This window comes from Plecotus auritus (assembly GCF_963455305.1).
Source record: "Plecotus auritus genome assembly, chromosome: 7".
Classification (NCBI taxonomy): domain Eukaryota; kingdom Metazoa; phylum Chordata; class Mammalia; order Chiroptera; family Vespertilionidae; genus Plecotus; species Plecotus auritus.
Genome location: NC_137774.1, coordinates 134886315 through 134899730, shown reverse-complemented (window position 1 = coordinate 134899730; position 13416 = coordinate 134886315). Strand labels below are relative to the sequence as shown.

General features: G+C 43.5%; 1 protein-coding gene across 6 annotated transcripts in view; it reads left to right on the top strand.

Annotated features, from left to right (window-relative positions):
* The window catches only part of PDE8B (phosphodiesterase 8B), a 220763-nt gene that overhangs the window by 187507 nt on the left and 19840 nt on the right, over positions 1 to 13416 (top strand). For all 6 annotated transcript variants that reach the window (XR_013961211.1, XM_080680280.1, XM_080680281.1 and 3 more), the window contains 4 exons: positions 4978 to 5020; positions 9079 to 9156; positions 11322 to 11398; positions 12747 to 12911. Coding sequence is in view for 5 of the 6 variants with exons in the window: in XM_080680280.1 (XP_080536406.1) it covers positions 4978 to 5020; positions 9079 to 9156; positions 11322 to 11398; positions 12747 to 12911 (363 nt within the window). In the remaining variant the exon portion in view is untranslated. The remainder of the gene's footprint in view (positions 1 to 4977; positions 5021 to 9078; positions 9157 to 11321; positions 11399 to 12746; positions 12912 to 13416) is intronic.

The window sequence follows — 13416 nt, the reverse complement described above, 5'->3', positions numbered from 1 at the left end:
CCATACATAATTATCACAACATTATTGACTATATTCCCTATGCTTTACATACATCCCCAGGACTGTTGTGTAACTACCAACCTGTACTTCTTACTCCTTTCACCATGTCTTTCACCCCCACCCCCAAACACCCTCCCCTCTGGCAACCATCTGCTCTCTGTGTCTGAGTCTGTTTTAATTTTATTTCTTCTGTTCATCATCATCATGTTTTGAGTCATCCCTATTGCATGTATCAGTAATTTTTCCCTTTTGTTGCTGAATGGTATTCCATTGCATTAATCTACCAGTTTATCTCTCTTGTTGATGGACTTCTGGGCTCCTTCCAGTTTGGGCTCCTTTGAACATTAGTAGAAAAGTGTTTTGTGAGCACATGCTTTTGTTTATCTTGGGTAAATTCTCAGGAGTGGACCTGAATACTGAGGAGATGGGTCATAGGGTAAGTCTATGTTTAACGTTATAAGAAACTGCCAGACCTTTTTTCATAATCGTTGTAGCACTTCATTGTCCCTCCCGTTGTCACGTCCTTGACAAACTTTCCTTTCAGTTTTAGACATTCTGATAGATGTGTAGAGAAAATATAAAGTTTAAATTATCATTCTCTAAGAAGAAAGCAGTCAGATGGCCCTGAATTGCGCACGCGCATACACACACACACACACACACACACGCAGAATTTGAAATGCTTTTTAGAGCTAAGCATAATCAGGTGTTTATAAACAAAGTAAAGTATGCAGCACAAGGATAGCAACTTTTGTAGGAACCTGTGGTATTTTAAGCTATGAATTTCCTTTCCAAAAACAAACTGGAAGCTTCTAAGGACTTGCTTTAAGGGCAGCACAGGCCAAGGGCAAGAGCGTTCAAATTGCAAAACTTCCCTCTATTACCAAAATTCCCAGTACTAAAAATTCCCAGCTATTACCATACGTGGAATATTCTACACTTCAGGAAAAAACACTGCACTCCAGAGACTGGCTGACATGGGGACATTGAATTCTGATTTGCTTTGCTTTAGAATTCAGGTGACAAAACCTACTGAGAGCAGAGATTCAGACCTTCCCCAAAATTTGGAAACAAAAAATATTTCAAACAGATGCCCTGCACTGACGCAGGGGATATTGTCCTCAGACCCCAGTTTCACAAGCGTGGCCTGGGACTTACCTTCCGGGACTCACTGTAGAGAGAGGAACGGTTTTAGAGCTGGAGGAAGCTGGGTTTGAAATTGGGCTCTGCGCATACTAGGTGTGCCGCTCGGGCAAGTCCCTTCCTCTCTCAAAACCTGAGTTTCTCTCTCTGTCAGAGGAGGGATGATCCTCCCTCCCATGAGTGCTGTAATGGGAGGCTGGGAATGTAAAGCCACTAGCATGTGGCAGTCCTCTCAGAGATAGCCTCTGTCTTCCTGCCCACAGCCCTCAGGCCCACAGGGCACCGCAGGCTGCCCACCAGGAACACCAACTACAAAACCGCTCCTTCCCTGTTTCCTCAGTGAGCTTGACTGAGAATTACAGGGAAATAATTTTAGTGGAATTGTTAATGGCAAACAGCACCAGATGTTAGACCTTGGTCCTTGAGTTTTCGCTAAGGAAGGATTCAGAGCCAAGACTCAAATACAAGCAAAAGTTTGTTTAGAAGGTCACAGAGGTAGAAGTGAACCCTGGAAAAAGTGGGCCGGTTGGGCTGCATGGCCTCAGGGAGCAAGTTACAGAGGCAAAACAAGGGCCTTGGAACTTAAGAGGGAGAAAGCAGAGGCGTACACCTTGAGGGAAAACGGGGGAAGGGAAGGTGCAGGTGTGCTTTGAGCATGCCAGAGCGAACGCTGGGTCCTTCATCGTAAGGGGTTCATCTGTTTCCTAAACGTGGGATTTTAGAGGAGGTCTCAGGGGAGGATGTCCAAAGAATATTCATCAGCTTTCCGGGTGTCCTTTCAGGCCGTGGTCTCCACCAGTTGGTGGGCACTGAGGTAGGGTGTCATTAGTCAATGCAGCTGTTCCTGATGACAGCCAGATGGACCAGCTTCATCTGGTTTTGTTGCTTTTCTGAAACTGAGGCCTGGATGTTATTCCTAGTTTAACCTAACCTCTCTCTGTGGTCCACAGACCCCACTTTGTTTCTAAGATTATTTGATGTGGGTCAGCACCTTGTTGTCCTGAGGGCTTAATGCTTAAGGGAGTAGTCCTGCCAGGAAGTCCTGGGAGGCTCTTCTCTGGCCCTTGTTCCTCCTCTAAGGGCCTCCCACAAGACTAGCCACAGGCCAGGGGAGGGAAGTTCAGGGGAGGGTCCGAACTACATGACCAGTGACATGAAAGGTCAGGGGGTCTAAACCACATCACCAAAGATATGCTAGGGGAGGAAAGGTCAGCCTTGGGGCGAGGTCCACCCTTCAGGACTTGCATTCCCAGTTTTGCCCATTGCTAGGCTTTCCACCTGGGTTATCTTCTGACCTGGCCTATCATTCCTTATCTGCTCCTGTCTAACTGCCTGCTGTATCAGAATCGTTCATGCCAAGTTGTAAATGATTTGTGGGTTTAGACCTCCAAGAAAAAAAATTTAGTTCTAAAAGAATTCTTTTGTCTAAATGAATCTTTAGCTGCTAAAGGGGGTGTGTATAGAAGAGATGTATAAATAACCTTCCTCAGGAAGCTTCAGTGAAAACCCCACACTGCTGGGGTATGACCGTGAGGTCCTCAGGGGCTGCTCTTGCCAAGGGATCAGATTGAGTCATGCAATGGGGTCCTGGGCTGCCGATGCTGAGACAGCCACCACACCGCGGCTAGGGAAGCAAGTGAAGGTTGGGCGGCTAGGCCAGTGGTCGGCAAACTCATTAGTCAACAGAGCCAAATATCAACAGTACAACGATTGAAATTTCTTTTGAGAGCCAAATTTTTTAAACTTAAACTTCTAACGCCACTTCTGCAAAATAGACTCGCCCAGGCCGTGGTATTTTGTGGAAGAGCCACACTCAAGGGGCCAAAGAGCCGCATGTGGCTCGTGAGCCGCAGTTTGCTGACCACGGAGCTAGGCGGTCGAGGAGTGTTTCTAGTCTCTGCTATCTTCAGGAGAGAGCCCATCCGTGGCAGATGAGCCAATTCAGGGGGTGATGGGGTTGGCATGAATGATATGGGTTCAGCTCCGAAAGTGCCAAATGCAGACTCCTAAGCGGAGGAAAGCCAGAGCCTCCTCCATAGATGGACCTGGTATCTCTCCTCTTCCCTCTACCCTGTTTCCTCTACTCTCATCCCCACCCCTCAGGGTTGGGGGACAGGGTTCATTTTCATCTCAAAGGCAGGGTTGGTGTGTGCATACTGGACCTTGGACTTACTCTGTTTCCATCTGGACAGAACATAAAGCCCATGGTGACTTCCCAGAGCCCCACAGTGCAGTCAGTTGGCCTATGGGGGCCAATGAACTACATGAGAAAGTTTTTTTGTGTGTAATCTGGGGAGCCATGGGACTTTGTTTCTAAAGGAGGGATGTACTGTGATTCAGAGAGAAAAGCTGAGTGTTTAAAGATCACTTGCTTTTGAACTACAGCTGATAAACAATTTGCAAGGCAAAAGTCGTATTCATTTAGTATAGATCAAAAAGTCACACTGCACTCAATAGCTTTGTAGCAAATGGTTTCTATCTGTAAAGGAAAAACAGAGCGACTATTCACAGAAGAAATAAAAAAGGTCCCATAATTAGGGGATAAATGAGTCACAGCCCTTAGTCACATTAAGGCCAAGATCTCACACAGGCGGTGATTATGTGGAATGGGCTGTGCAGAATAATTCATAGAAATCCCCTATCTCAGTGGTCGGCAAACTCATTAGTCAACGGAGCCAAATATCAACAGTACAACGATTGAAATTTCTTTCAAGAGCCAAATTTTTTAAACTTAAACTTCTTCTATCGCCACTTCTTCAAAATAGACTTGCCCAGGCCGTGGTATTTTGTGGAAGAGCCACACTCAAGGGGCCAAAGAGCCGCATGCAGCCCGCGAGCCGCAGTTTGCCCACCACTGCCCTATCTTAACACTTCAATTTCCCATGATTATTTTTCCGTGGTTCAATCCAGCTGGGACATTTTACCTGTATGTGGCACATACAGGGGACTTCTGGCTTTGACGGTTGGTGTTGTTAAACCACCCTAATCATCCTTCCTAGACAGCCCTACACACGCTCCTGTCTTGTTTTCCGAGTTAACTTACCCTGTTCATTAGTGGCTACAGATGTTAGCTGGTCTGAGCTACGAGCAGTAGATGGATTCAGCAGGAAAGCAGCTTGATTACAAGTGATAGAGCTAAATGTGCCCCAGTAACAGAGTCTCAGTTATAAACACAAGAAATGCAGAACCCCAAAGAAAGCAAATGTATTCTTTCCTGTGTTGATTACTTCATCCATCATATGACACTGATTGAGCATTAGCACAAAACCACCAGCACAGGAAAATTTGATAATGAGAAAGAACCAGGTGCTAAACTGCATCTAAAGTTCAGCTCTCATTGTGATGAAATATTTGCAAATTGATCCTGCCTGTAACTGGAAGAGCTTTCTAGGAAGGCTTTTAGAAGTCCTAGGCTTACGTTGGTATTATTTTTATATTACAGAAAGTTTTATAATAAGTATGAACTACAAACAGGTTATATATTAGCCTTATAAAAATCTTACATTTTTGCTCTAGCTTTTTTTCTTTCTGCGTTTCTGCAGACTGTCAGAATGAGAAGAGCTTTCTGGCGGGTCAGAGGTCCTGCTTAGGAAGTGTGTCCTCTGAGCCTCTCCTGCTCTGGGCTCAGCATCCCATGAGTGTCTGGGCATAACAGCATTTATAATAGTATTTCTTGGTGCACAACTTGCATCTGTTCATGTTATCTGTGCAACTTTTCGCTCTCTTGAAGTCTTCAGAGTTTTGTAATGAAATTGTTTGGCTGGAAATATAGCTCATGCTGTATTTTAAATCTCTTTCTCTTGTTTTATTTACCAAACTTTGAAACAACTTCAGATTCACAAGATTCATCGAGATTCAGGAGACAATTCTCAGACAGGTGAGAATACTTCAATTTCACTCTTTTTATACCCAGGCAGCATGTGTGGGGTCTGAAACGTACTCTGAATTGCTCAAGCTATCAGAAGGTTGCAAAGCCAGAACTGAAGCAGAATGCCAGGAAGTTTTTTGAATATTCATTCATGGCAACCCTTTCTACCCAATGCCACCCCTTCCTGGTTTTCTTTTGCTGGCTGGAGACCGTCATGCAGATAAACCTAAAATGGGAGAGTGGCCCGAAAGTCCAGGGAGGCGCACTGTTGTCACACAAGTCCTCCCTTGCTTAGCAGCATCAGTGGCTGTACAGTTAGAACATGGATGGGCCCTGGCCTGGGGGTCAGGAGCCCTGCCCACCAGCTCAGCTTCCCATTTCCTCACCTCATAACTTGTGCAAGACTGACTACGTGGCCTTGGTTTCCTCAGCTATAAAATGATGACTTTTACATTTGAAAGGTCTGGAATTCTCTGATTAGAGGGAAAAATGTGTCTACTACCAAAGATTTAAAATTCTTGTTCTTGCACACATTCTCTCCCGTTAGTGGCTTCCCAGCCACTAACACATCAAGTCAGGCTCTGGGCTGTTGCTGAGTCCCTCTCTTTGATTCTAGGGTGGACCATATTTTAGCCTACTCAGGAAGACTTCATGTGATCTTTCTGATCTTTGGTTTCTTTATTTGTAAAGTGAATTAACAGTGTTCATCTTGTTGTTATGAGGATTAGAGGGGAAAAATGTACATTACATCTGTCAGTGCCTGGTGTTTAACTACTTAGCATCCTTCTCCCCTCCCCTACCTTTCCCTTCTCTTTCTCGGCTCTTCTCTCTCAGATATTTTAGTTTATTCCTTCTAACACTTAGAGCAAGAGTATTATTTTAACTCACTTCAGGGCTTTTGGGTGCCAAAATCTGTTACAAGCATTCTCATATCCTTTGCAGTGCCCAGGATTGCCTTGCACATAGTAGACACTCAATACTCACAAAACATTAATTTAAACCATCCCATCTTGAAAAGCATGGGCTCTCCCATTTATTAGCTCTTTGACCTTGAGCTACCTAAACAATCTTTCCAAGTTTAAATTTCCTCATCAGTAAAATGGGGATTGTACTGTGTCGCTTTAAGAATTGTTGCAAGACCATATAAGATGTGTCTATAAATATTAAATATTTAATAAACATTAAAATAAATATAAAATATTAAAGCACCATATCTGGCGCACAGTAGGTACTCAGTACATGATAGCTATTTTTAAAATTGGTGATACTGTATCTCTTTTGCCATTGAGTACAGCTATCTAAAAGTCCTTTATCCTTCTTTTTTCTGCTTTTGAAATTCATTCCACAAGTATCTGTTGAGAGAATGAATACCAAATTCTTGTATTTAATGGCCTATACTAAAGAATAATTTCTCAAAACTTTAAATTTCTGTTGCTATAATTTCTCTTAATTTTAGCTGAGATAAAATCAGGAATAAGCATTATCCATCTTTGAATAATTTCTGATAAATGATTTAGGATTCAACAAGGCAACCTGGGCCAATAGCTATGAAACTAACCTCCTACTTTAGATTTATTTAGAAACTACATTTTGAGGAATTCCTATGCTCTCTAACCTTGAATTTAATCTTAAATCTTCACTAAGTTCAATTTAATTATTATCTGCTACACAAATGTTAGGAATGTATATGATTAGTACGTCCCTGAATAGGCTAAAAATGAATGTCTTGCTAGTGATCAGTTAGTTTCTGAGGGTTCGAAAGATGCCATATGATTTTAATAGTATTATTTAGAATGCCACCACCTACAGTTGTCTTTATAAAGAAATACCGAAACTCATATTCAAGGCTAGAAAAATTAAGGTAGAGTCTGGAAGACAAATATAGGCAAAGGGATAGTAAATGTTTTATGTTAGATCATTAAAGGCAATGGTGTGCAGATAATTTTATAATATTCTGCCTTTCACTTCATGCTGTAAAAAATATAATTCAGGTTTAGTTACTGATTTAACCATTTTTAGTTAAATCAGATTTTTTAGGACACTAGAGAAAATGGTTAAAAAGGTGATCTAGAAAAGTGTCTAAGGCATATTATGACGTGAAAACAGCAAGTATGAGAACAGCGTTATAACGTGACCCATGTGTGCCTAAGAAGGTGTATGTGCAAGTGCACAGATGAATAATAGCCAGCAGGAACTAATACTTTGCGGACACTGCCCCAAGTGCTGTCATGAATTAGCTTGTTTACAACAGCCTCTGAACGAGATGCTGTAACTGTTCTCACTATGCAGATCAGGACACCAGAGGAACACCCCCAGGGTTACACAGCTACTGGTTGGATAGTGGGGACTTGAATTTTGCCAGCTTGGCTCTGGAGCTGCTCCTTGAACTACTACACTTTCTCACACCTCTCTCTCTCTCTCTCTCTCTCTCTCTCTCTCTCTCTCTCTCTCTCTCTCTCTCTCTCTCTCTCTCTCTTTCTCTCTCTCTCTCTCTCTTGTGCCACTAGACCAGGGGTGGGCAAACTTTTTGACTCGAGGGCCACAATGGGTTCTTAAACTGGACTGGAGGGCCGGAACAAAAGCATGGATGGAGTGTTTGTGTGAACTAATATAAATTCAAAGTAAAGGAGCGGAGGGGAGAGCAAGAGAACCGGATAGAACAGCCGGATCCGGCCCGCGGGCCGTAGTTTGCCCAAGGCTGCACTAGACAGTTCTTTAAAAAAGCGTTATTTCTTCGTTTTTTCTCTCTTGAAATATCATTTATTGGGTCTGAGAAATGCTGGAAGCTGCATGTCTGACTCCCGTCTCAGCGCAGTGGAGCAGGTCTGTTAGAGTTGAGTTTCTCTCCTTGCTCATGCGTGGTCCCCACCAGAAGCATACACCCTGACAAGGCATGTTTCTGCAGCCACCTCTGCAGCCCTGACATTTTTATCCCCAGTCCTCACTGCTGGCATGGCACTGTGGCCTTAGATCTTGCAGTAATGGAACAGCACATTTTGAGTGTTAAATTCAAAGTCTGTAAAGACTTATGCAGAATTTTAAGTGCTTCCCACCCCACCCCCCTTTCAGAAAATGGAGACAAAAGTGAGAGTTTAGTTTTTGCAAGTTGTTGGACTATAAGACTTGTTTTTCTTCTCTTCCTTCCTGGGATTGGCAGTTTGCATCACTTGATGAAATCACATCCTTAGAAGAACATAGAAGACCATCTAGAGCAGTGGTTCTCAACCTTTCTAATGCCGCAACCCTTTAATACAGTCCCTCATGTTGTGGTGACCCCCAACCATAAAATTATTTTCGTTGTTACTTCATTAACTGTAATTTTGCTACTGTTATGAATTGTAATGTAAATATCTGTGTTTTCCGATGGTCTTAGGCTCTACAGCAGCGGTTCTGACCCACAGGTTGAGAACCGCTAGCAGGGTCGCCTAAGACCATCGGAAAACACAGATATTTACATTACGATTCATAACAGTAGCAAAATTACAGTTATGAAGTAGCAACGAAAATAATTTTATGGTTGGGGGTCACCACAACATGAGGAACCGTATTAAAGGGTTGCGACATTAAAAAGGTTGAGAACCACTGCTCTAGAGGCTCAACTTTTCAGAAAAAAAGGCTTACAATTGGTCCAAATTAGTTTCCCAAGTAAAATCAACTCTCTGTGGATTTCACTAGTATTTATTTCCTCAAATAAGAACCTTCCCTATCCAGTTAGTTAAGTGTATTGGTACTTCATATCAGAATGAACCCCCAAAAATTTCCCCTAAGTTTTAATGTTTATTTTACAAGAGATATTAGTGGGACAAAAGATCCCTTGATCATGAGCCCGTTTCCATGGTGTAATGTGGTGCCACAAGGACAGGCATCGTTCTACAACTAATATGGCAGAAAATTCTGTGTGTGGTGAAAATTTGAAGAAAAAATAGTTTCCTATTTCTTAAAAATATTTTATAGTGCTTAAGAAGTGACCTTGATTTTCTTTGGAGAATGACGGGGAAATGTGTCCAAACTTCACCTGTGAATAAGCTGGTAACTAACCACTCCCCTTACTCATCTGAAATCCTTAGAGTCTCATTCATTCAGATACAAGAGCAGGAGGAGGGAGTCCATTGATGTGAAATCGATATCATCTCGAGGCAGTGATGGTAAGAAGTTTTTCAGATTTTCTTGACCTTTTTAAAGCATAGAAAATGACAGAAGAATTATATAAAAGAATTCCTCAGCATATAAACAAACCCCAAGGAATAGCAAGTCAGCAAAACTGGCTTCTTCCCCCATAGGCAGTAGACTTTTTAGGCCTTCTAATTATTTTTTACTTTTTACAGTGTTTGTCTTCTCTTTGAAATGACTCGGTGCTTGATCCTTGATGGTTTAAGTTGTGCTGGACCGTAACCAGCAGAGCAGCTCAGTTTCAGTGGCTGGGTCACACGTGGGTGCTAGTGGCAGAGAGGGGACCAGAATCTTGGCTTCCCAACTCCACTGCAAACCCAGTTTTCAGTGTACCTGTTATACACCCTACTGTCCCTTAATAAACTGTCCCAGATAAACTGAGACAGAATTTAGCAAAAGACTTTTTTAGTTCAGTCAGGCCTAATTAATTCATTGGATTTGCAGGTGGATGGGAAAGTCAAAGATGGTTCTGAGATTTAATTCCTATGTGTCTGAGAAGATAGAAGTAATATCTACAGAAACAAAAAAGTCTCCATGTATGGCTAGGTGGGGATTGAGGAGAAGATAAGCTTTATTTTAGTGGAAATGCCAAAGAAGCTAAAATGCAAGACTTCTACTCAGGGATAGAGGTATGGATTTGGGAGTCCTAGAGAGGACAGATGAGGAGCCATGAGCAGAGGAACATCTCTAAGGTGTGTGTATGTGTGTGTGTGTGCACAACAACAAAACAGAAGAACTGAGTCCAAGGCTTGAAAGTAAGAGGGAGGCAAGAGAAATAGGGCCAATGCAGAGAACAGGAGAGCTGGGAGTGAACCATATGAATACAGTGTCACGTGAACCAAGAATAAGAGGGTAGCAGAAGGAAGGAGATGGCTAGCAGTATACGTGCTACAGAGATCAGAGAGTTTAAGAGCTGAGAACACGCATTCAGTGAGTGTTTATTTGGCAAATGAGGACAGATTCTAGAAGTATGAAGAGGGGATGTGAGTGCCGGTTGGAGGGAGAGAAGTGGGGTGGTCATTTAAGGGGGTAAATGGAAAGGAAGGTGAGGGACTTTTCAGTTCTTCAGGTCACAATGGGAAAGCAGAGTCTGAGGGAAGTAGCTGAACTAGAATTAAAGTTGAGATGGATAACTCACAGAGAAAGATGGATACATCACAGGGCATGCAAGGGATTGGGGCCAAGAATGTAAGGAATGTGGACCAAAATATTTTCAGACGGATTGAGGATGTAGATATACAGCATTGTAGATGGAAAGGATAATGAAGGAATTTTATCTAGATGAGCTCAGTTTTCTTAGTAGGGTTTGAGTTGCAATTGTCTTCTCTACGGAGCGCTGGAGTGGAGGTTGCAGAGTGTGCAGTGTGGCTGCCCTGGCAGCAGAGAGGACCACAGAGGGGCTGAGCAGCAGGCCGCTCTGTTGGGATTGGCTAGATTAGGTGATCCCAGGTATAACATACAGATTCTGTCTCTCAGAGGAGTGGTAGGAAAGTGAGAACAGTGCTTTTAAAGTAAAGCTTCTACCTTTTAAATTTTGAACCACATGTAAGCATTACCTATTCAAAAAAATAAAATATTTTAAAATGTAAGTTTCTACTGATTAGAACTAGAACCACCAGGGGTTCTGGGTATTAAGAACCTAAAGGCTCAGAGATGTGCAGTGCCTAATTCATACTGAAGGGGCTCATTCTCTCCCTCATCACTTGCCTTTCCATTTACGCCCCAAACCTGGACCATGCCTCCCCTCCCACACTGCACAGTTACCAGTTACAAGCCAGTGGCTAAGGACTGAAAGTGATGGAACTGCCCAAGATGGGCTTTGGTGACTTACGGGGAAGTGAGTCCTGTGGGATCATTTCGCTCTTGGGATGGGGTCCAGATCCCATCAACCTTCTCTAAAATTCCCCTTGTGGGCTGGGACTCATAAGGCCTTCCTGTCACCAAAGTCCCAGGCCAGACCATCCTTTCCAAGCAGTGGCCAAGCTCCTACCCTTTCAGGATTAAGAGATGGATGAATTCATTGCTTTGTGGGGACAGTAGTCCTTTGAGAGCCAGGCCCCCAGTTCAGGATGGGCTTCTTCGCTGCACTCAGCCAAGCTGAGCGCCAACACCAGACACAACTTTCTTGACTTCTCCCCAGCGCCAAGCCTGCAGAACCGTCGCTATCCATCCATGGCAAGGATCCATTCCATGACCATCGAGGCCCCCATCACAAAGGTGAGTGGCAGGTGCTGCCTCTACTCTACAGTCAGGGTTACCCAGCACTGGGCTGTTTTGGAGATAAAATGAATGACATACCACGATATCATAGAGTTTACAGTCTAGTAGAGAAAATAAGATATTAAAGAAACACAAAAAATAAATATAGTTATAAATTACAAAAAAATTGCTGTAAAGGAAAACAGTTTATGAGAGGAAATTAGATTAGGGCCCTATTTTGGGTGGTGAGAGGGGTGATCAGGAAGGGTCTGTCTGTAGAGGAAGTAATGTTTGACGTGAGACCCGAGGCATGCAGAGACATAGAAGACGAGAGGGGAGAGAGGATTTGAGGCAGCAGACACAGCAAGGGATGCAGCCTGGGGTGAGCAGAACAGTTGAGGACCTGAAGGAAAGTCAAGTGGCTGGAGCTGGAGAGCAGAGGGAGGAGATGGTGACGTGGAGCTTGGCAGGGCTCAGTTCATTCTGGCCAGTTGGGCCATACGGAGTTTATATTTTCGTTTTGGTGCAGTGGAAACCACGGAAGAGTTTAAAGCAGGGAGTGACATGATCAGCTACGCAGAGAATGGATTGGGAATGACAAGAGTGGAAAAGAGGCCAGTTAGGCAGCTTTTCCAGAATTTCAGGCAAGAAATGGTATTAGCTGTACTAGGATTATAACAGATCAGGGGATATTTAGGGGTAGAATCAGTCTGACTTGGTGATTAATTATATTGTTAGGGTGGGGAAATTAAGGAGGGTGATATGGAAACCAAGGCCTCTCAGACTTTTACTTTGAGCACAGGATGGACAGGAGCGGTTTTCTACTGCAGTGTGGAAGTCAGAGAACGGAGCAAAGCTCCGTGTCTTTCTTCTTCCTTTTGTTTGTTTACTTGCTTGCTTTGGGGAGAGGAGAATGAGTTTGGATTTGGACATGTAAGATACTCCCATGGATATGTCAGGTAGGCAATTGAATACACAGGTCTGAAGGTCAAAAAGAGTTCAGAGCTGAGATATAAATTTGAGAGCCCTTGGCATACAGATGATGTGTCCAAAACCACGGAAATGAGAGCTCATCTCTGGAGGCCTGTAGAGTGAGAAAGGCCCAGCATCAACCCCTGAGGAACTCCACCCTGTAAGGGAGCTGGAGGAGAATGACCAGCAAAGGAGCCTGGAGAAATGTAGTCAGTGAGGTGGGAGAGACACCAAAAGGGGTGGGTGAGCAGCATTCCTCAATTAGAAGGGAGTGGTGGCGTGGAGGCACCAGTCACTCAAAACAATGTGTCATCATCTGATTTCTTTTGGATTCCAGGTATATGGGAAGTAGAATCCTAATGACCTCAAATTTTTTCTTTCTTTACTTCCTTAGGTTATAAATATAATTAATGCAGCCCAAGAAAACAGCCCTGTTACAGTAGCAGAAGCCTTGGACAGAGTTTTAGAAATTTTACGGACCACAGAACTGTACTCCCCTCAGCTGGGCACCAAAGACGAAGATCCTCACACCAGTGATCTCGTTGGAGGCCTGATGACTGTGAGTGATGAGGATAAACCAGAGATTAATGTGCTCCAGACTACATGCAGCATGTACTGTTACCTATACTTGCAGAGTGCTTATACCTGTTGTATGGACAAACCAGAAAGCATCTGCATCAAAATTTCTGTGGGTGGCATTCGTCAAGGAATCTTGCATTTATCTTTCTATAGGAGCTTTGCAAAGCTGACTGACCATAGCATGGGAGACAGTCCTTCAGAATTCCTATTACACAAAGGTGATCCTAGGCAGTTGGTTGATATGCATGGCCCTTGTCTTTCTTCCCTTGACCTGGCACAGTATTCGGTTGAGGTTTTGGCCAGTCTCCTTGGATCTCAGGCTCTTTATCTATGTAATGGAAAGGGTTTGTACTTAGACTACAGCACTATTTTCCAAAATCTTAGCTGTAGAACCCTTCCTTTCAATAAAAGCTCCTATAGAAGTTCCCTCTATAATCAGATAAAGCTGCTCGGGCCTGGTGGGGAGGGGAGGAGCCTCCCTGCCA